The sequence below is a fragment of the Phocoena sinus genome, chromosome 21, assembly GCF_008692025.1.
Source record: "Phocoena sinus isolate mPhoSin1 chromosome 21, mPhoSin1.pri, whole genome shotgun sequence".
Taxonomy (NCBI): domain Eukaryota; kingdom Metazoa; phylum Chordata; class Mammalia; order Artiodactyla; family Phocoenidae; genus Phocoena; species Phocoena sinus.
In genome coordinates, this window is record NC_045783.1 from 12,341,759 (window position 1) to 12,363,311 (window position 21,553).

At 47.5% G+C, this 21,553-nt stretch overlaps 1 protein-coding gene and 1 non-coding gene across 3 annotated transcripts; both read left to right on the top strand.

Annotated features, from left to right (window-relative positions):
• The first annotated feature begins 3,794 nt into the window (after positions 1 to 3,794).
• On the top strand, positions 3,795 to 3,867 carry TRNAR-CCU. Its single transcript has one exon. It is a non-coding gene; the product is annotated as a tRNA-Arg (tRNA).
• Positions 3,868 to 16,294: 12,427 nt separating this feature from the next.
• On the top strand, positions 16,295 to 21,327 carry CDKN2AIP (CDKN2A interacting protein). 2 transcript variants are annotated; one of them, XM_032618587.1, is made up of 3 exons: positions 16,295 to 18,018; positions 18,456 to 18,555; positions 19,203 to 21,327. In XM_032618587.1, the coding sequence occupies exons 1-3, from the start codon at positions 17,747 to 17,749 to the stop codon at positions 19,209 to 19,211; spliced, it is 381 nt and encodes a 126-aa protein (XP_032474478.1). In that variant the 5' UTR covers positions 16,295 to 17,746; the 3' UTR covers positions 19,212 to 21,327. The 2 variants fall into 2 exon arrangements, with proteins under 2 accessions (XP_032474478.1, XP_032474477.1); XM_032618586.1 differs by having other exon boundaries at positions 16,638 to 18,018; positions 18,456 to 18,586.
• The last annotated feature ends 226 nt before the right edge of the window (positions 21,328 to 21,553 follow it).

Sequence of the window (21,553 nt, forward strand, 5' to 3'; positions counted from 1 at the left end):
TTCTGTGAGATGCCGCTGCCTGTCTGTCGTGGACAACAGAAGACCACCGTTCAAGTGAGAGACCCACGGCGTGGGCTCACAAATAAGCTATTTGGGGTAAACTTATTTTTCAAAAATTGGCACTTGCCTGTTTAATTATTCCTTAAGGCATAAATGTTCTATCATAAAGAATGATTTTAAAATGAGTTGGGCAATCACTTAAAAGATAACTGGTTGCAATAGTCCTGTATTCCAGTAGCGTCTTTTTACAGATAACGCTATGGTTTCACCCCTTTTTTTTTTTTTTTTTTTTTAATTAATTATTTTATTTATTTATTTTTAGCTGTGTTGGGTCTTTGTTGCTGCGCGCGGGCTTTCTCCAGTTGGGGCGAGCGGGGGCTACTCTTTGTTGCGGTGCGCGGGCTTCTCATTGCAGTGGCTTCTCTTGTTGCGGAGCACGGGCTCTAGGCGCCCGGGCTCAAAGTTGTGGCTCGCGGGCTCTAGAGCGCGGCCTCAGTGGTTGTGGTACACGGGCTTAGCTGCTCTGCGGCATGTGGGATCTTCCCGGACCAGGGCTCGAACTCGTGTCCCCTGCATCGGCAGGCGGATTGTTAACCACTGTGCCACCAGGGAAGTCCCTCCTTTCACCTTTATTTTGTAATTCTGCTGGTGGACGTACTGAGTTTCTTTGAGCCGTGGTTCTAAGAACATGGTTTAATTGTTACCTGTTTACCAACAAAGAACCTTGATTCTTTGTTGCTCAGACTCATCAAAAATACGGATGAGGGGCTTCCCTGGTGGCGCAGCAGTTGAGAATCCGCCTGCCAATGCAGGGGACACGGGTTCGAGTCCTGGTCTGGGAAGATCCCACATGCTGCGGAGCAACTAAGCCCGTGAGCCACAACAACTACTGAAGCCCACGTGCCTAGAGCCAGTGCTCCGCAACAAGAGAAGCCAATGCAATGAGAAGCCCGCACACCGCAACGAAGAGTAGCCCCAGCTCGCAGCAACTAGAGAAAGCCCGTGCGCAGCAGCGAAGACCCAACGCAGCCAAGAATTAATTAATTAATTAATTAATTAAAAAGACAAAAGGAAAGGCTTGTATGAGGACATCCATTGGTGAAGTATGTGCCACACGCCTAAGATGACAGAGAAGCGGGCTTTTGTTCATGTTTCTTTGAGATTCTGTAAGTGTTTTGGTCATTCTTCATTTCTTATGAAAACCATTCTTGATTTTCACGGTGAACGGCACACAGAAAACCATTTTGTTGCATCAAAGCTTCTCCGTGGATCCTCTGCTCTTATTCTGTTGCTACAGAGGAGTACCTTGAGTGAATTCTAAGAGGATTGCTGGGAACTTTGCATCGTGTGAAATGCCCACGTTGTCTCAGAGGCAGGGAAAATGCAAATTTGGGTCATCAGGAGGCTAGGGGTATCATTCTCTCGGTTAATCAGTCATCAGTCATTACTGAGCACCTACAGTTAAGTGACAGGCAGCGGGCCAAGCACTGGCAATTCAGCTGTGAATAAACAGTCTCCACATGTAACGCAGGGGTGCGGGGACACGTGGGGAAAGAAGCAGATCATGCGGTATAATATCGCGGTACACTGTGTCACATGGGTTATCGAAGGACACTTCCTCCCACTTCCTTCATTTGCTCTGTGACCTGTCTCCTGATCAGCCTGTTTCTCGGGGCTGCCTCGCCCAGCCACGCTGCCACTGGCACCCGCAGGTTCTGTGATCGCTGAAGCAACAGAAAACCCATTCTCTCCAGAGTCCCCATCCACGCTGCAGCTCTTTGCTGTTAGTTTCCGAGAAGGACTTCCCATGGCTAGCACACGGTGCTCGTCGCCTTCGTTCCCACATGTCCCCGTGCTGCCCGGTGACAGCAGCACCTCCAGGACAGGCTGTGCGGGGAGAGGAGAATCTCCCTCCCTGCCGATCCCGAGTCTCTGCTAGGTGTCGAGACCCTGTGATGGGTATTTTTGTGCACCCTGTCCCGTTCACCCAGCCCCATGAGGGAGGTGTGAATACCCTCATTTTATAAATGAAAATCTGAGAGTTTCTACAAATTTCCCAAGATCTCATAATTAAGAAGTTGCAGAGCCAAGACTCAAAACCAAGTCTATTTAATTCATTAGAAAAACCTTAGTCTAGGATGGCCTGTAATCCCACTAGAAATATAAATGGAATTAAAGACATTATGCATTTTCCTTTTTCTAAAAATATGTGAGCAATCTTCCTATTATTTCACTCACCTAGAGGACACTCCCAGGAGAGCTAGAGGAGGCACTGGCTTAAGGGGTCAGAAAAGAGGGACGGGGATGTAGGGTGGGTACCCTCACTCTCCACCGTGGTGACAAGCTTGCCTTGACGTATCACCTCCCAAGAATTCTCACATTACACACGCTCACATATTAATGCGCCCAGGGCATCACAGAGAACGTTAGTGTTGTCTTTCACTGCTGGTGGATTGTCTTTGAAACTTTTCCCCCAAAGTGACCTCTAGCAAAGTCATTAAAATCACTGTAGATATCCGGCCTTGGGTCCTTGTCACTCCAGCTCTGGGAAAGAGAACAGCCAACATCTACTGATCCAAATCCTGGTCACCTGGGAAAGGAAAAGGAGAAATACAGCTTGCTTTTGTTATGTAACAATCCCGGCTAATTGAAAAGGAATTGCCATTTGACCTCGCAGAAAATAAATTGAACGGGAGGGGATTGTGTTTTAAGTAAACCTGGTAGTTAAACGCAATCCTCCGCTCCCTCCACTTTTTCTTCAGAACAAACTGGATTTCATTTCACCTGGTCTGAGGAGAGTCTAAGTCATTGGCAAATGTTACTGGCCCATGTATGAAAGTTGAGCGAAATGAAAGTATAATATGCAAATGAACCCAAGTCACCTAGGTAGCAGCAGAAATGCAACTTTGCATTTCTGTGCAGTGTGACTGCTTGCGACAGTCATGACTTTCTTTTGCTTGTTTTAAAACTCACAGTGGCATAATTCTCTATAAAGCTTCAGTCCTACTTTGCACTTTTTTCTCAAGCTTCTGTATAGCAATGACTGAGCATGGTATTACACCCAACATACCCCAGGGATCATCCTGGGAGACCCAGTCACAACTTACCCACGGCAAGGGGTGAGAACGCCTGCTTCTGACTTCCTGAGAATGATGGGAATGTGGGTCCTGGCAGCCCCTCCCAGATTTGGAGCTTCAAGAAATGGAAGCCGGGGAAGGGACACAGCACACTGGCCCCAGTGCTACCCCAAGCCCTCCGCTTGCTCAAAGGAAGCCCCAGCCTCTGGTGTTGGCTGCACACACACCCCCTCGTGACCTCCCAGCCTCTTTGGAGGCTCCATTTTGGGGCCTGACCTGACCTGGCCTGGTTCCTTGTCTCCTGCTTGGCATATTTACCAAGTTTTCCATATCTTAAAATCTAGTTCTGGGCTTCCCTGGTGGCGCAGTGGTTGAGAGTCCGCCTGCTGTTGCAGAGGATGCGGGTTCGTGCCCCGGTCCGGGAGGATCCCACATGCCGCGGAGCGGCTGGGGCCGTGAGCCGTGGCCGCTGAGCCTGTGCGTCCGGAGCCTGTGCTCCGCAACGGGAGAGGCCACAGCAGTGAGAGGCCCACGTACCGCAAAAAACAAAAAAAAAATCTAGTTCTGCTGCAAATAGCCGGGCTCTCTGGCTTAAGCCCAAGAAAGCCTCTCACCCACCCACACAGCTGCTCAGTGACCTAAATGCACCCGAGTTTTAGATGCCGGAGAGGGAAGGAGTTAGTTGGAAGCCTGTGTTAATCAGTCTCTCCCGGGACTTTCCTGGTGGTCTAGTGGGTAAGACTCTGCGCTCCTAACGCAGGGGGCCCAGGTTCGATCCCTGGTTGGGGAAGTAGATCCCACATGCATGCTGCAACTGAAAAGACCACATGCCACAACTGAGAAGTCCATATGCTGCAACTAAGACCTGGCGCAACCAAAATAAATTAATTAAAAAAAAAATCTTAAAAAAAAAATCAGTCTCTCCCAATGCAACAGAGGTGAAGAGCCAAGGGCATTTAGCCCTTTTTCGTTGTTCACATCTCAATTAAAGTAGTTGCCACTTTCATAAATAGTGATAATATTTCCTGAGGGCTTCTCAGTAGCTTGGCATTATATTAAAGCCACCCAGGACTTTTCGCAGCATAGAGGATGTGAAATTTCTGGTCTCGATGAGCATATAATAAAAAGCAAGACATGGCAATTAATAGCAACTATTTATGGAGTGCAGACAGAGGCAGAAGGGCGTGTGTGCGTAAGAGAAATTAATTCAATGCTTGCAAAAGGAAGACAATTATATCAGGAAAACGTGCCTACTTGGTGTAAAAAGGCCACTGTGGTTCTCGGCACTGAGCCACGCTCACCCTGCAAGCCTTGGTGCTTCGTATATTTATGTCTTTCGTTACCTTCATGATTGCAGGGAGCCAGTCCGCTGCCTGCCATCATTCTCCCCTTTATAGAATAGCCATGGGCGGTACAGTGTCGCTCAAGGTCATGGGCTCAAGACTGGGCTGGGTCTGGAGGGAGACGGTCATCACCCCCATAGTTGCTTGGCCGCGTTTGTGAGGTTAATTAGCGGCTTCAGCTGATCATCTGCAGCACAGGTGTCCAGCTTCACTGGCACGACGCCTGGCTTCCTCGTCCCCAACCTCAAAGGAAAATGCCTGAGCTGGCTGGGCCTCGTGACTCTTAATTTCTATTACTTTTGAAGCACCATGAAAGACACGGAAAAGAAGCTTAAACTCATTCTAATGACAATAACCCACCTATAACCACCACAATAACAGCAGGAACTCTGCTCTGTACTTTGAAAGCAGGCCATCGGGCGAGGCCTCTCGGAAACACTGAGAAATGCTTCTGCTGTTGTGTTCACCTCTCTTCTCTTCACTCAGATAATTCCTCTTGCCCCTGATGGAAGCCCCAACTTGCTTGAAGCTCCCTGAAACTTCTTCCTCCCCTCCCCTCCTTTTCACCCTCCTGGAAGGGACACATTAAATTACCACGGCCTTTCTTTGATCTGCAAGCTTGACCACCACTGAGGGAAGCAGCCCTAAGGCTGGGGTGGAGAAAGGTGTGATCCATGCCATAACTTTCTGGGCTTCACTTTACTGACTGTCCCCACCCAGTCCCAACCTAAAAGGATGGAGAAGGAGAGAGGGGTAAAGGCAGGAGCCTACGTGTGGCAGTTTGAAAACGTGGCCCCCAGTTCTCTGATACTCCTTCTATCACTAGGTGGCGTCTCTGTCCTCTACTCTCGAACTTGAGCCTGGCAAGTATTTAACCAATAGAATACAGTGGATGCAAGATAATCACTGTGTCAGTTTGGGGCCCAGGCCTTAAGAAACCGGTAACTTCCACTTCTTGTCTCTTGGGAACCAGCCAGCAGACTGGTTGAGAAAGGCCAAGCCAATGGTAGAGAGGCCCGTGGGGACAGGAACCAAGCCCCCAAGCTCTCAACCAACAGCCAACGCCAACTCTCCAGCTATGTGCGAAAGCCATCTTGTAAGTGGATCCTCAGCCCCCTGATGTGCCCCAGCTGATACCTCGTGAAGCCGAGACGAGGCTTCTCCCATGCCCTCATTCCTGTCCAAATTGCAGACCTGATCTGCCGCGTCAGTTTTTCAGACAGCAGTAAATAACTGGAGCTCCAGGGTTCCAGCCTTCCTTGGGGGAGCCCAGGGAGGGATGCTGACCCTCCCCAAGTGGCCCCCGGGTCTGCCTCTCACACAAGGATTAGGGGTCTGTGAAATGGGGTCCCAACTGCTAGCCCAGCACTGAACACCCTTCACACACTTTCCAACCCTCTCTCCCCTACAAGCCCCGCGGCATGTAGGGGATACATGTATCCTCTGAGCTTGGGAACCTATCCATTACTCAAGATCCTTAGCAAAGGTCCTTCTAACGGTAAAAATAAATGCGGATCAAGAACTCATCACCTGGGCTTCCCTGGTGGTGCAGTGGTTAAGAATCCGCCTGCCAATGCAGGGGACACGGGTTCAAGCCCTGGTCCGGGAAGATCCCATATGACGCGGAGCAACTAAGCCCGCGAGCCACAACTACTGAGCCCGCGAGCCACAGCTACTGAAGCCCGCGCACCTAGAGCCCGTGCTCCGCAACGAGGGAAGCCACCGCAATGAGAAGCCTGTGCACCGTAACCAAGAGTAGGCCCCGCTCGCCACAACTAGAGAAAGCCTGCGTGCAGCAAAGAAGACCCAATGCAGACAAAAATAAATAAAATAAAAAACAAAAAAACTCGTCACCTTGTCCAGCAGGCCCAAGTCTTTACCCCCTGCTGGAGTGGGGCCTTTTGTGGACTCCCTTCCACAGGTCTGCAGAGTGCTGCGCGCAAGTGGATCCCAGAAAGGGGGGGAGGATTGGCAGGTCTAGGAGGGGTGGGGCCTGGGAGGGCGGAGCCTGGGAGGAAGCCCAAGGGAGGTAAGTCTCAGGAGCCAAGGGGGGACCCAAGGGGAGAAGGAGATAGGGGTGATCAGTATCAAACAAAAACTAAATCAGGGTGGATTTGAGTAAATAGGAGGGAGGAAGTCGAGGCCGTGCTCACAGCCAAATCCATCCCGCGTGTTGAGAAGGGGAAGCAAGTGATGGGCAACAGGTAGGTAAAGGGGCAGTGGAGGGCCGATAGGGACCCCTTGTTTCTAGCGTAGTTTGGTTTTGAAGAGGGAAATTGCTAAGCAAGTTTATTCAAGAGAGCAGACCAGGGGAAGAGTTGACTGCTAAGGCCTGGCTGCTCCCTGGGGAGGTGCAAGGGGGTGGTACCAGAACTCGAAATGTAGGGGAAGCCCATCGGCGGTGCCGGAGAGCAACGAGGAGATGCTGGGGCCCGAGGGCCTAACCAAGGGGGAAGGGCGTGCACGAGCCCACTCGGCTCTTTCCGTACAGGAGGGGCTGCGGGCCAGGAGCTGGAAGGGTGGAGTCCGGCGCCGGCCTTGACGTTGCGTTTGCACGCTCTGACGCCGATGGTCTTTTACAGACCAATAAAAATAGCATTTTCCAAGTAAAAACATCATTTCTAAATATGCTTTTATTCCTTCTTTATAGAAGAGGGAGAAAACCGCGACTGTCCACACTGAAAATGGCTTTGGGAGGAGGGTTGGCCTCACTCTTCTTCAGAGTCACCTCTGCACGTTGCCCACTTCGGACCCGCCATCCCGGCTCCTCGAGCGCCACCCAGTGGCCTCAGGGAGGAACATCCCGCGAGCTCAGCGCGGCTCGGGCTAAAACAGCCCTTTCCGAAGGCGTTTTTCCTGCCAAAGAAAACCGCCGTGTGTCACAACTACTGGAAAAGCAATCCTGAGAAACAAAGCCCTGTTTTTTTTTTATAGCAGCAGTGGAAACCGGACCCCACTTCCTTCCTCCAGGATTAGGGCCTCATTGATGCTTGGTGGAATCGGTCATTTTGTTTCGCCATCCGTACTCAGAGAGTCAGAGAGGAGAATTACTTTCGCTCTCCCAGAGATCTTATCAAAGGTTTTTCTGTTCGGATTACCAAACTGTTACAAAGAACTCTCTTATAGATGTTTCTTCGACTTTTCTTTTTTTCTTTAAGGTTTTGTTTTTTAATAACATTGAGCCAGAATTTCCCTTCCCTGCGTGGTTAACAGCAAGTGGGTTTGGGGGCGTGTAGTGGGTGACACTTGAGTGTCTTTCTGTGCCCTCCTGTAGGGGAAACAGCGTCCCTGTTCTCCACCAAGGCACCTTGCCTTCTAGCTGGGGTGACCAAGTGGATCTATACAGTGAGTGCTATGAAATGAATTCAATTTCTCATAAAGGAATTCAGGAGAAACCACTTCAAAATAAAGGTTTAGCCAAATTCAAAACTGAAAAGTCCATAACCAATTATTATGCAAAGTAGGATGGAGGGGGGCAGTCCCTTCCAGGTGGTTCCCAGCACCACCTGAATAGCTGTGAGTAATTGAGTTATTTAGCCCTTTAAGGCTTGATGTCCTCTGCAAAATGGTGATGACAATAATACCAACTTCGTACGATTATTGTGAGTTTTAATGAGATAATATATAGCTAATGGTTATGAATTTTACTCTAACACAAGTAGCAAAAATTTTTTAAATGCCACATTTTGAAGTTTCTAAGTCATATTAAGTCAACTTGCCTGTGTGATGAGAAATTCAATCTCAGTCATGTTTGGGTCTCCTCCCATCTCTAGGGTCACACGAGAACTGCTGGCGTATCTGTAGTGTCCAAAACACCAAAATTGGGCCTTCAGCCCTTGTCCATCAGGGGGTCACTGCCAAGATGCACTTTGTGCCCAAGCCAGCCTGGTCCCTAAAGACCGTCATTCACCCCTCTGAATGTAGGGTCTGGCCTCCTTAGGGACTCCTCTGAAGGGTTCAGAATATGCCACCCCAAAATATGACACTATTTTGAGCAGAAGGAAGTTGAGAATCAACAAATATAGGAAGAGTCCTCTGCCCTCCTCTTAACTGCCCAAAAGCAGGGCGTAGATTTCCCTTTGTGATGGTGGCATAAATGTCCCCCCTCTCCTGTACCAGGGTGAGGAGAGCAATCTTCATCACAGGAGACAGAGGGCCAGCACCATGAGTGTGCATAACAAGCTGACTAAAAAAACCCTTATCTTCCATTTCTTTCCTAGTTCACCTTCCCACAACTTATTATCCCTCAAAGCCCAAATCCCTTTCTTTTGGCTAGTCACCTCACAATTTATCTCCCTTTGTTAAAATGGTATATAAGCCCCCAAATCTAACCACTTCTTTGGGTTTTTTTTACTTCTTTTCTGTGAAGCCTTGGACACGTAAAATTGGAAAGAGTGTTTCAGTTGTATGCATTTTCTCCTGTTAACCTATCTTCTGTCAGCTTAATTCACAGGCCTGAGTCACTGAATCTAAGAGGGTAGGGGAAAAGGGTTTTTGGTTTTTTTCCCCTCCCCTAGACCTCACAGCCAAGTACTCTGAGTTCCTTCCTCTTCCCAAAGGGGGTTGGGGTGGGGGTGATGGGGCAGTTGCTTGCATCTCTATTACTCACAGAATCCACTCAAATCTCTATTCCATTGCCAGCCCAGGGGGAATTTCCCCAAGTCTCTTGTCACTCTGCTACCTTCCACCTCCTCCCTTCCAAAGACTTCAAATTCTGTCCTCTGCCTCTAAAGAAATATCTCCCACAATCTCCAACCTGGGGCAAGAGACCCAAAACCTGGGGTGGCAAAGGGGGGAAAAAAACAACAGGGAGAACAGCAACGCGATGGTAATGACTATCCTTGATGCTAGAGGCTGGATTGGGGACCACAAAATTATTGTCGCTAATACTGTAGTATTGCTTTGGGTGTGGCTCATTCACGCATTTCTTTTGTTTTATCCACATAGGAGCCCTGCTGGTCTGGATATGGGCCCTGGGGAGCAGAGGGTATCTATTTGTGCGTTTCTGTTTTTTCAGTCCATAGAGAGATAAATCAGTTCAAACAGAGTGGTGTTTAAGTGACTGCTCCCGGGAAGCCCTCCCTGCAGACTTTCTTTTTTGCTCAAGTGGAAGAGAACTGAGTCGGGTCAGGACCCAGAGGCACTCCCGGGCTCTGGCTCGGCGTGGCTCCCTGCTGGCTTCTCCACGGGGGGCAGTTCAGTTACATCCTTAGGTGTCTCACCTGCGTCGGGAGGCGCGGGGAGCCAAAAGAGGTCACAGATATTCAGCGGACACATTCTGAAAAGAAACTCTCTGAAGAGGTCTTTCTGTTTCGGGTAACACCGTGTGCGGGGAAATGTCAACTCCCGAAAGTGCCAGGTCACAAAATAGCTGCACCGCAGCCAGATGCGCCTGCAGTGGTGGGAACTCGGAGACCGCGCAACTTTCCGCCCTCACGCGTGCCTTTCTCCACGGAGCCACGGCGGGTTGAGGCACGTCACCCGTCCCCTCCAGCCTCCTGCCACGCACTGTGGAGGATGGCGGTGGACTCATCCGGCATCTCTCTGCCCATCTCTGGCTCCCCCCACTTCCTCTCCTCTCCCCTCCCTCTCCCCCCAGCAGTCCCCACCCTTCTGAAAGGTCTCCTTCGTGAGAATCATGGTTCCCATGGCTTCCATGAAAGAGGAAAATGCTAAGTATTTTTGGTCACTACTGAGAGGCCACAGTTGACTAGGAAAAGATCCAGCACTGACAAGACACATCTAGGAATTTCGCCATCAGCCTCTGTGAACCTCACAAATATTCGTTTAACCTGCTAGGTAAATTGGCAGTAAAATTCTCATTGTACTAAGGAAGTGGTAAAGTTAATAGGCTGTAAGCCAGAATAATTTGGGGCCGTTTTTACTGCAGAGCATGCTAGCACCTCTGATTGTACTGTGAAGGGCTGAGCTATCAGCCCCCCTCACGACAGGAATAGCGTTGCTGTTGACTCACGTGGCATTCCCGCACCGAGATGGAGCCTGGCACAAAGTAGTTGCTCAATAAATATCACTGTAATAAGTCTAAAACTCAGTCTATAAAATGAAGATCAAGAGGCTACAGTTAATCTGATTGAAATCATCTAGACTCTGACGAATACTTTTTTCATGTCCATGGTTCAGGAATAGGTCTGGAAACTTCTTCCCTGGTGCCCTAAAGCAGAGATCCCGGAGAGCCTTCCCAAGATGGTTTAGTTGGGACATTTCCTGATCCCTTAATGGTCTAGCTCATAGTTGACCCCTGTGCCCAGAACCATAACAAATTTTGAATTTTGTACATTCGATGTGCAAAAGACAAGTTGGACCACTGAACTCAACAAAAATAACTACTTCAGTCAAAGGTCTAGTGACCTTGGGATATCTTTAGCAGATGCATATGACCCAGCTACTGAGCCTCAGGAATGCAAGGGACTAGCTCACCCGGTGCTCCGAGTTTAAGGACGCCGCCTACCTCGGTCTCTCCAACACAAAAGAACTTCCATCACTACGAACGTCTGGCCTTCCTCACGTCGTCCTCACTTCATCAGGGGCTCGGTCAAGCCCAGGAAGGCAGAAGTCGGTGAGAGACCCACCCCTTTCCTGTTAGACTCCTGGAAAGACCACGCTCTGAATACATCCCGATGTCTGGTCTATCAATCCCATTTCATATTTTGTTTCTGTTCTTTGGCTTTAATTCAGGACCCTCTGAGCACATCTTGCTGAGATCACACTCTGACTTAGTAAAATAGTGCCCACTGTGTTGCTGGTTTACTTCATTGCGCTCAAGTGAGCTCAGGTAGGGCCTTCACGTGCAGACCTTCACAGCGATGGGGGAAGAGCCTCGAGGAGATGGAAGGGCGGGGCTCCGGGGAGGCACCGGCCTGGTGGGAGGTTTGGAACAGGGCGGTGCTTTGTGGGTCTGACTCTAGTGCCCACCGAGACATGACTCAGCCACATTCCCCATCTCTGCTTCTGCTTGGGGGGCTTCTCCCTTCTTCTCCTGCTACCAGGCAGCCCCTGCACTCTGACCTGCATGCCGTTTTCTATGCCATAAATTCAGCTCCATGATCACGTGTTCCGCCTGTTTTGAAACTTCAGCCCACTAGTGGTCCAGCGTGGCCTTCCTACCTCACAACCTCCCCTTGTGCAGTCTCTCAGCTTCAGATTCTACTGATATCAGCCTGCCTCGCCTATTTCAGAAAGGGAATGTGATAGGCATTGGCAGGGCCTTCTGTGTCAGGCTCCCCTCCCAGGCCAATGGTTAGCCTATCATACGGTGCTGAATAAGACCACCATGCGCGAGGACTAGCCTGAGTCTGCATAGGTAGAGCTGTGTTTTGGAAGAGAACAGTGAGCACGGGGAATGCTGGGATTGACAAGTCTAGGACAGCAGCCAGGGACGTGGTACCATGTGATCTGCCCCTTTCCTCTGCCTGTCTGCATTCGGTTATGTTCATACGTTCATCTGGTCTACTCAGGATCATCAGTGACCTCCCCACTGTTAAACCCAATGGTCAGTGCTCAGGCCTCATTCTCCTTGACCCACCAGCAGCATCAGACCCAGTTCTTTCTGTCTTCCTTGAACGTTGTCTTCCCTTGGCTTCCGGGACACCGCATTTGCCTACTTTCACCTCTACTCCTTTCTCAGTTCCCTTTGCTGTGAGCATCTCTAAGCTTCAGGGAAGGTGGAATCTCAGAGAAGCAGGTCATTCTTCACGGAGGTCCAGGGAGGGGGGCTCCTAGGCACGGCTTGCTGGCCTGGAATTTTTAGGTCTAATCACAAACCTGTGGGACCACCTGTCAAAAAGCAATTCTTTCTGTGTCAGTATTATTCCAGCTACATTATAATCTGATTTTATTTTGCGGTACACGGGCCTCTCACTGTTGTGGCCTCTCCCGTTGCGGAGCACGGGCTCCGGACTCACAGGCTCAGCGGCCATGGCTCACGGGCCCAGGCGCTCCGCGGCATGTGGGATCTTCCCGGACCGGGGCACAAACCCATGTCCCCTGCATCGGCAGGCGGACTCTCAACCACTGCGCCACCAGGGAAGCCCTATTCCTGTTTTAAAATTAAGAAAACAGGGACTTCCCTGGCGTCCAGTGGTTAAGACTTCGCCTTCCACTGCAGGGGGTGTGGGTTCAATCCCTGGTCGGGGAGCTAAATTCCCACATGCCTCAGGGCCAAAAAACCAAAACATAGGGCTTCCCTGGTGGCGCAGTGGTTGAGAGTCCGCCTGCCGATGCAGGGGACGCGGGTTCGTTCCCCGGTCCGGGAAGATCCCACATGCCGCGGAGCGGCTGGGCCCGTGAGCCATGGCCACTGAGCCTGCGCGTCCGGAGCCTGTGCTCCGCAATGGGAGAGACCACAACAGTGAGAGGCCTGCATACCGCAAAAAAAAAAAAAAAAAAAAAAAAACCAAAACATAAAACAGAAGCAGTATTGTAACAAATTCAATAAAGACTTAAAAAAAACCAAAAAGGTCCACATCAAGAAAATCTTAAAAAAAAAAAAAATACTTACAGAGGTTAAACAATTTGCTCATGGCCGCAGTGGTGATATATAATGGAGCCGGAATTCAACCCCAGGAATCTCTGACTCCCAAACGGTTGTTCTTAACCACTAAGTCAGGCGATGTTCTGTCCTCTCCTTTGGCTCCCTCAATCCCTCCAGGAATGTAACTTTCTACTTCCTCTCCTGCCCACAGTTTCAAGGCAATCACACATTCATGCACTGGAGCCCTGGGCACAATGAAACACACGTTTCAATGCTTCCTGTTCTAGTTTTCAAATTGTCCAATAATTAAGTGGATTACTGCTGTCATATCTTAGTGCCTGGACTGAACAAGGGTTGGTTCAGTTCCTATTTCTTTTGCAGCCACTACACCTTGTGAGTTAATCAAAAGTTATTACACTTCACCAAGGAGCAATATGTGACAGAGGACAGCGTCCTAGACCACAAGTCAACAGACTAACCATTTCCCTTGGTTTCTCATTCTTGCTTTTCCATTAACCAGTTGTTTGACCTTGGGCAATCACTTAACCACTTTGACCCTCAGTTGCCTCATCTATAAAATAAACACAGTCTTAAGGTCCCCTTCCCGTGCGAACTGTCCGTGATTCTGAAAAGCGAGGATCAAGTTTATTATTTTATGGGAACTTGAACTGTGCTTCTTCAAGTACCAACTCTTGTCTGAGCTCTACCTGTATCTCACTCCTAGATTTAAATCTAGGGCTAAGCATAAGCGAAACTTTCACAAAAGGATGAGAAAGTACAGATAATAATAACTTCATCTTATTGGTATTTGGAGGAACATGACTAAAAAGATGGAATTGTTTTCAGGAAGGATCTATATAATATTCTGTAAGGAAATATAATAATTGTTATAAAAAGATTTTATCACGTTGGCTAAGATGTGGAGGAAAGGAAGTCCTCTGATAAGAGGGCTTCCCACAGGAGAATTATCTTGTGCCATTTGCAACTCACTACTATCATCCTTTTTTTAAAATCTTTTCTGGCATTTGGTGATCTTACTGTGCATATGGCTGTGACTCCCACTTTTTTGAGTGTAAATTTTTTATTTACTGATCTTCTTATTTCTCTTACATGATATTGACCCTGCTCAGATGTTTTATTATTCTTAGGGGGGACGCGTGACTCAGACCTGTACAATCAGAATATTTCATATCCCTGGCTACACTGTTTATTTGAGGGATTAATACGTGACTCAACAGAACTAATGGATTCCCAACAGAACCTCAGGACAATGACAGAAACTATCGGGAAAGATAAGCTCCCTTTTCAAAGCAGTTGCTGAGATATGGAGTATGTATATGCTATGGGCTGCTGGGAACCATCTTGCCATTATGTAAGAAGAGCTTATCTGAGATTGAGGCCAACGCAGAGAAAGCAAAGTCTAGAGATGCAAAGAAACAGGATTCCTGATTATATTGTTTGAGTACCTGGATCCCCAAAGTCTACTCCCTGGATTATCAGTAATATAGCCAATAAATTCCCCTTCTTTTTTATTTTTAAGCAGAAGCCATTTAAAATCATAATTTGTTTGTCACTTGCAACTGAAATTAATCAACCTAGAATTTGTGAACCTGTACAGAAAGCCCATGGTTCCCTACTTCTTCACATCAGTAGATGCCCAAGGGGTCTTTCTAAAATTGAGCCTACTGCTTGCCACAGGAAAAGAAGGTAGAGTGTTATCATATCTTATCTGACTTTCATTTTATATGCTGATTTTTAGACACTAACCCCCATGAAAGATGTAACTTCACAATCCTATTTAATTCTCACAGCAGCAAACACATTTATTAACATTTATTAATGTTAAGGCTTAATGTAAAAACAAAATGGCACAAACCCTGCAGGTAAGTAGGGACCATGGTGGCTGGGGGCACTTCAGCATTCCTCTCTTTCTCTCTCCTTGTGGAACTTTTTGGATCCCCCTAAGGTCTGTGAGAGACAAGGGGTGTGTGTGTGTGTGTGTTGGGGGAGGAGGAGGGAGTTGTATAGTTAATTACTAGAGCTATAAAAGGCCTTCTCTAAGTTCATTTCTTCTCTTATAAAGGCCAACCCACGATGGGCACTAGTGGGCTGTCTTCTCCCAAAGTTCCAGGCAGAGCCAACACTTCCTCCTCCCCGCTCAGTCCCAACCTCAATGGTTTTCACAGGTTCCCTTCTCACCTTTTCTCTCTGAATTCTCCCTCCCTCCAGTCTGAGAATTTGTCTGCATATGGTGAGAGGGCTTTTTTTTTTTCCCCCTAGTAGAATATATGCTATCATTCTTAACTTTGTGGTCCGTGGTCTATTCCCCGAATCTTCATATGCAAAGTCAACCTTTTAAGAAAGAAAAGAAAAAAAAAAAAAAGACATGCATCTTTTCAGTAAAGCAGCTGGCTTTTGCAAATAACACATACTCCAGCTTTCAGACCGTAATGCTTTTATTATAACTTTAACAATTAATTTTGAAATCCAGGCTCCATTTGCACCCCCTTCAAGGCAGTGAAGCCCATGGGTGGAAGACTACAGGGCAAAAAGAAAAACAGTGAGAAAATTCTTGGATTAAAATGTACAAATATCATCTAGGTACATAATCTTAGATTCTTTTACTTGCGACCTCCCCCTTCTCTCGCCAAAGAATTCATGAAAGGAAAAACCATGAAGTTTCTCCAGTCTTTTAGAGTGCCAGGTTTAGGACATGGAAGCAACCTAAGGGTCCATTGACAGATGAATGGATAAAGAAGATGTGGCACATATATACAATGGAATATTACTCAGCCATAAAAAGGAATGAAATTGAGTTATTTGTAGTGAGGTGGATGGACCTAGAGTCTGTCCTACAGAGTGAAGTAAGTCAGAAAGAGAAAAACGAATACCATATGCTAACACATATATATGGAATCTAAAAAAAAATGGTTCTGAAAAACCTAGGGGCAGGACAGGAATAAAGACACAGATGTAGAGAATGGACTTGAGGACACGGGGACGGGGAAGGGTAAGCTGGGACGATGTGAGAGAGTGGCATGGACATATATACACTACCAAATGTAAAATAGCTAGCTAGTGGGAAGCAGCCACATAGCACAGGGAGATCAGCTCGGTGCTTTGTGACCACTTAGAGGGGTGGGATAGGGAGGGTGGGAGGGAGATGCAAGAGGGAGGGGATATGGGGATATTTGTATACATATAGCTCATTCACTTTGTTATACAGCAGAAACTAACACAACATTGTAAAGCAATTATACTTCAATAAAGATATTAAAAAATAAATAAATAAAGTGCCAGGTTTCCACTTCTTTTCACCCTTCTAAAGTTTCGGGGAAAAAGAGGAAAGAAGAGCAAAACTAGAAGCAAAATTGTAAGTTTAAAAAATTTCTGTGCCTCTGTTTTTATGCACTTTCATTGGGCACGACAGGAAAATGGGCTCTACTATTTTCACACAATAGTTGAATTTTGCTTGTTCCAGCATGTATATAAATTACCTGGCTTCTTGTTAATCCCATCTAAGTGACCATTCCTTTTTTACCTTGTTTGATTATTGATTTATTTTAAAATCACAATCCACATTTATGAGAGGAAAATTTCTTTTTATTTCGTAGTTTATCATTCTTGTTACTTATATAAGTGACAAGAATGATAAATTATAAGTATCACTTATTTTATTATTAAATTTTATTAATCATAAAATACCCAAATACCTAATATTGGAAACATAACAATAGGCAAGCCAGCAGCTATGCTTTAAGTCTGGACATTCTAAAATGGAAAAAATGCAAAGAAAAATGTAGCTCTAAGAGGTGAAGTTTAGGGGCGTGGAGACAAATACACTTTTCCAAGCCGCCTCCTGGGTATCCGTCCAGCTAGGGGTTACAGTATGTTAATTTAAGGAAATACGACGGATACCGAAGGTACTGGCGCAGCGTTTATGTTACTGACCAAATATCCACCCTAGAGGAAGCAGTACTGCCCGGGTTGAACCGCGGAAACCAAACCCAAGTCTGCGGGGTCAGGAGTAGTTTCAAAGACTGGGCTCCACAAGGCAACATCGAACTGGATTAAACGTTATCATTTACCTTTATTATTAGTATAATACTTATAAGCTAATATACACCTGCACATTCCTAAATGCCCCGAGACTGGACGGCCTCAGAATGCCTCGCTTGTCTACATTCGATTTTCTGCATAATCAGAAAAAATGGAGGCGAGCTTTGTTTACTTTGGCCCCGCTCGAAACCAGCGTCCTCGGGCCGAGGCGCCCAGACCTCGCGGCCGGATGGCGACTCGAGTCCGCGGGAACGCGCGCGGCACGCGAGGACTCGGCCTGCCCCACCCGGCTGCCCCGGAGCCCGCTGTCCTCCGCCGACCCCCGGAGCAGCGGGCCCGGGGCGGGAGCGCGTGGCGTCACAAAGCCCAGTCGGAACGCTGGGGCCGTCGCCGAAGCCGAGGGCGCCCGGGGCGAACACACTAGCGGCCCTCCCTAGCAGAACGGCAGGCGCGCGAACCCTTTATCTCGCCCCGCCTCCCCTACCCCCGCCGCAGGGGCCGCAGCGCCGCGGCTTGGGCGCCGCAAAGCGTCCTGGGAGAGCCGGCTCGCGCCGGAAGGACGCGCGGGCGCTCGGCGGCAGCAAGGTTATAAAAGGGAAGGAGCCGGCGGCGGGCGGAAGTGGGCGGTTCAGCTGCTCGCGGCGCTGTTGTTTCGTGTTTGCGCTTCTTGAGGGGCGTTCTGTGGTGGGCCGCTGGTGCAGGCCGCAGTGACAGGGCCGCTCGCCCCGCAGCCCCCAGCCTCGGCGCAGCGTCCGATCGCGACCCGCAGGCCCAACATGGCGCAGGAGGTGTCGGAGTACCTGAGCCAGAACCCGCGGGTGGCCGCCTGGGTGGAGACGCTGCGCTCCGACGGCGAGACCGACAAACACTGGCGCCACCGCCGCGAGTTCCTGCTCCGCAACGCCGGGGACCTGGCCCCCGCCGGCGGCGCTGCCTCCGCTCACCCGGAGGAGGCCGCCGACGCCGAGAGCGGGACCCGCAGTCGGCAGCTGCAGCAGCTCATCTCCTTTTCCATGGCCTGGGCCAACCACGTCTTCCTCGGGTGCCGGTGAGTGAGCCGGCGTCCCTGAGCTGCTCTCGCGGTTTTGTCCGGAGCTTTCGGCGGAAGGGGAAGTGGTGGAAGCGCGGGAATCCGCGGGACAGGCTGCCCTCTAAGGGCGAGAAGGGCGTCTGTGCCATGGTTACCAGTCTGGAGGTGCCCCCGTTGGGTGGGGAGCTGGCGGTGGAGTTGTTTGTTGGCGATGAGCTCACAACGCTCTTGGGGGAGAGGGGCACTGAATCTAAATTAGGTTTGTAAGAAGGGATCCCGCCTCCCAGACCCCGGGCGTTTGTTTACGGCGTTCCAGGAAACAGAATGTTCCTGGCGGTTGATTCCGTTTCTTGATTACAACCAGGAAATGCAGTTCCTGTGGCCTGTTTTCGTACCCCAGAGGTGGCAGCTTAGCAAAAACACTTCTTAAAGTGTCTTTCCCTTCCTTTTTTCAGGTACCCTCAAAAAGTTATGGATAAAATACTTAGTATGGCTGAAGGCATCAAAGTGACAGATGCTCCAATCCATACAACAAGAGACGAACTGGTTGCCAAGGTGAAGAAAAGAGGGATATCGAGTAGCAATGGTTAGCAGATCATAGATGTGAACATACATAGGAGTTTAGAACTTAAATTTGATGTTATTAGGAATTATCGTTATTCCTAAGTTTTTAACAAGTTAGAATTTATATAATGTTATTAATCAAATTGGAATTGTTAAACCTAAATTATGTGTCTCTGTGTTTTAGGCTTTGAATTTGATAGTTTCCTTTGACTTCTGTGAGATTTTGAAGTGTGAAATATTGTCTATGCTGTTGATTTTTTAATATTAGAAATTATTGAGGGGACTTCCCTGGCGGTCCGGTAATTAAGACACCGCGCTTCCACTGTAGGGGGCACGGGTTGGAGCCCTAGTCAGGGAACTAAGACCCACATGCCCTGCGGGGCGGCCAAAAAACAAAAAAAATAACAAAAAAATTTTTTAAATGAAAAGATTATTGGTGTTATTCAGCGCTGTTTTAAGAAATTAATGAAGTTATTCCACACTTTTTTTTTTTTTTATTCCACACTTTTTAAAGAATCTACAAATCCTGAAATGTTTTCATCTTGTGCCTTTATTTTAATATGAGTATCTGTCTTGTAAATCTTCAGCTGTTATGTATGAGGTAGGCTTAGTCACATACTTGTTCTCGTTTTTTTCAGAAGGGGTAGAAGAGCCAACAAAAAAACGAGCCATAGAAGGAAAAAACAGTTCTGCAGTTGAGCAAAAAGATCATGTGAAAATTCCTGCCAAAACAGAGCGTGCATCAGCTCAGCAGGAAAGTAGTTCAGCGTGTTCGGGATCAACTACCAAGTCAGAGAGTAGTGGGAACTCAGCTCGGAGCTCTGGCACCCTGAGTCAGAACAGCTCCACAAGTGATGGAGAGCGCTCTGTTTCCAGCCAAAGCAGCAGCATTCCCTCTCAGGTAACAGCAGTAGGGTGTGGAAAAGCTTCTGAACCAGAAGCTCCAGATAAACATGGTTCAGCGTCGTTGGTTTCTTCGTTGTTGAAATCCAGTGTGAATAGTCATGTGACCCAGTCCGCTGATTCCAGACAACAAAGTGGATCCCCGAAAAAGAGTGCTTTGGAAGGCTCTTCAGTCTCGGCCTCTCAGAGCATCTCAGAGATTGAGGTGCCCTTGCTGGGCTCCTCAGGAAGCTCAGAAATAGAGTTGCCACTGTTGTCTTCTAAACCTAGTTCAGAGACAGCTTCAAGCGGGTTAACTTCCAAAGCTAGTTCAGAGGCAAGTGTTTCATCATCAGTTTCTAAAAACAGTTCCTCATCAGGCACATCTTTACTAACCCCCAAGAGCACCACCTCAGCAAACACGATGCTGACTTCCAAAAGCACTTCGCAGGTAGCTGCATCACTGTTAGCTCCCAAGAGCAGCTCCCGGACCAGCGGCGCTCTGGTTTCCAAAAGCACTTCCATAGCAAGTGTGTCCCAGCTGGCTTCTAAGAGCAGCTCTCAGAGCAGCACGTCACAGCTGCCTTCTGAAAGTACTGCGCAGGCGAGCGAGAGTTCTGTCAGATTCTCTTGTTGCAAGTTAACCAATGAAGATGTGAAACAGAAGCAGCCTTTTTTCAATAGACTGTACAAAACGGTGGCATGGAAGTTGGTGGCCGTTGGTGGCTTTAGTCCCAGCGTGAATCACGGAGAGCTCCTAAACGCAGCTGTCGAGGCTCTGAAAGCAACGCTGGATGTGGTTTTCGTCCCGCTAAAGGAACTGGCAGATCTGCCTCAAAACAAGAGCTCTCAAGAAAGTATTGTTTGTGAACTGAGATGTAAGTCTGTGTATTTGGGCACTGGCTGTGGAAAAAGCAAAGAAAACGCAAAAGCAGTTGCATCAAGAGAAGCCTTGAAGTTATTTCTCAAGAAAAAGGTGGTGGTAAAAATATGTAAAAGGAAATACAGAGGCAGTGAAATCGAAGACTTAGTACTCCTCGATGAAGAGTCAAGGCCTGTAAACTTGCCTCCAGCATTAAAACATCCTCAAGAATTACTGTAATAATGTCCAAAATGTCACTGTGTACAATATCTGGTATTTGAAGAGAAGAACTGGCTTACTTTTGTATAATATGAAACACAGACTTTCACAAATTTTGTATTGCTTTTTTCCAGTTTTGCAGAAAATTTACATTCTAGTTCTCTTCACACAGTGGAAGTTGTAAATAATTTGTGAACGACAGTATACAGTAAAAGGTTTATGCATTAGCAGCATACCAGTATGCTGTTTTATTTGCTGAAAAAAATACTGTCTTCTATTTTTAATGACACATTAGGTACGATGTGTAGTTCTGTAGTCTTAAAATTTTTGTACTACTTTGAATTTGGTGAAAATGTATTAAGTTGTCTACCATGCTTTTTTTTTTTTCTAGCTGAATAAACCTTCACATCAAAGAAAAGGGGACCATAGTATTTGTCTGAAAGTCTGTGAAGCTTAAGGTTTTAAGAATGTTGCCTATAATGTTGAACCATGTCTGTTAAAGAATAAAAGAGAAAATAGTTGCCTCAGACTATTTTTATGAGAAGCTGTAAGCATTTTTTAGATATAAAGCAGTGTTAAATACTTAAGGTTATTTTATTCTGAAGTTGTTTGAAATTCACCATGATTTTGACCTCTGCAGATTCTTTAAGTGGGTTAATTTATGTTTTGAGGTAAAGTACAATTTACACTTTTTCTTAAAGACGTAAATGTGGGTTTCTATATTAAGCATATTTTGTGACTACTACTATTAACAGATTGATTTGTTTAGATATTAAATGCTTTAAGCTATTTTACCTTTTCAAGAAGTTGTGGTTTTTTTTCTCGCCCCCCCCACCCCCGTAGTCAGAACCAATTCCTGCAAATAGGCTTCCTGCGGATTCCTGTCACCTGTCACTAGTCATCGTAAATTGCAACTAGGTAATTTTTCGTAGCTGACACACAGCTTTTTATGGGTAGACAAGTTAACAGTTTGCAAATCTAGAACTGGGTGGGTTTTTTTGTTTACAAAACCTCGTAGAACAACAC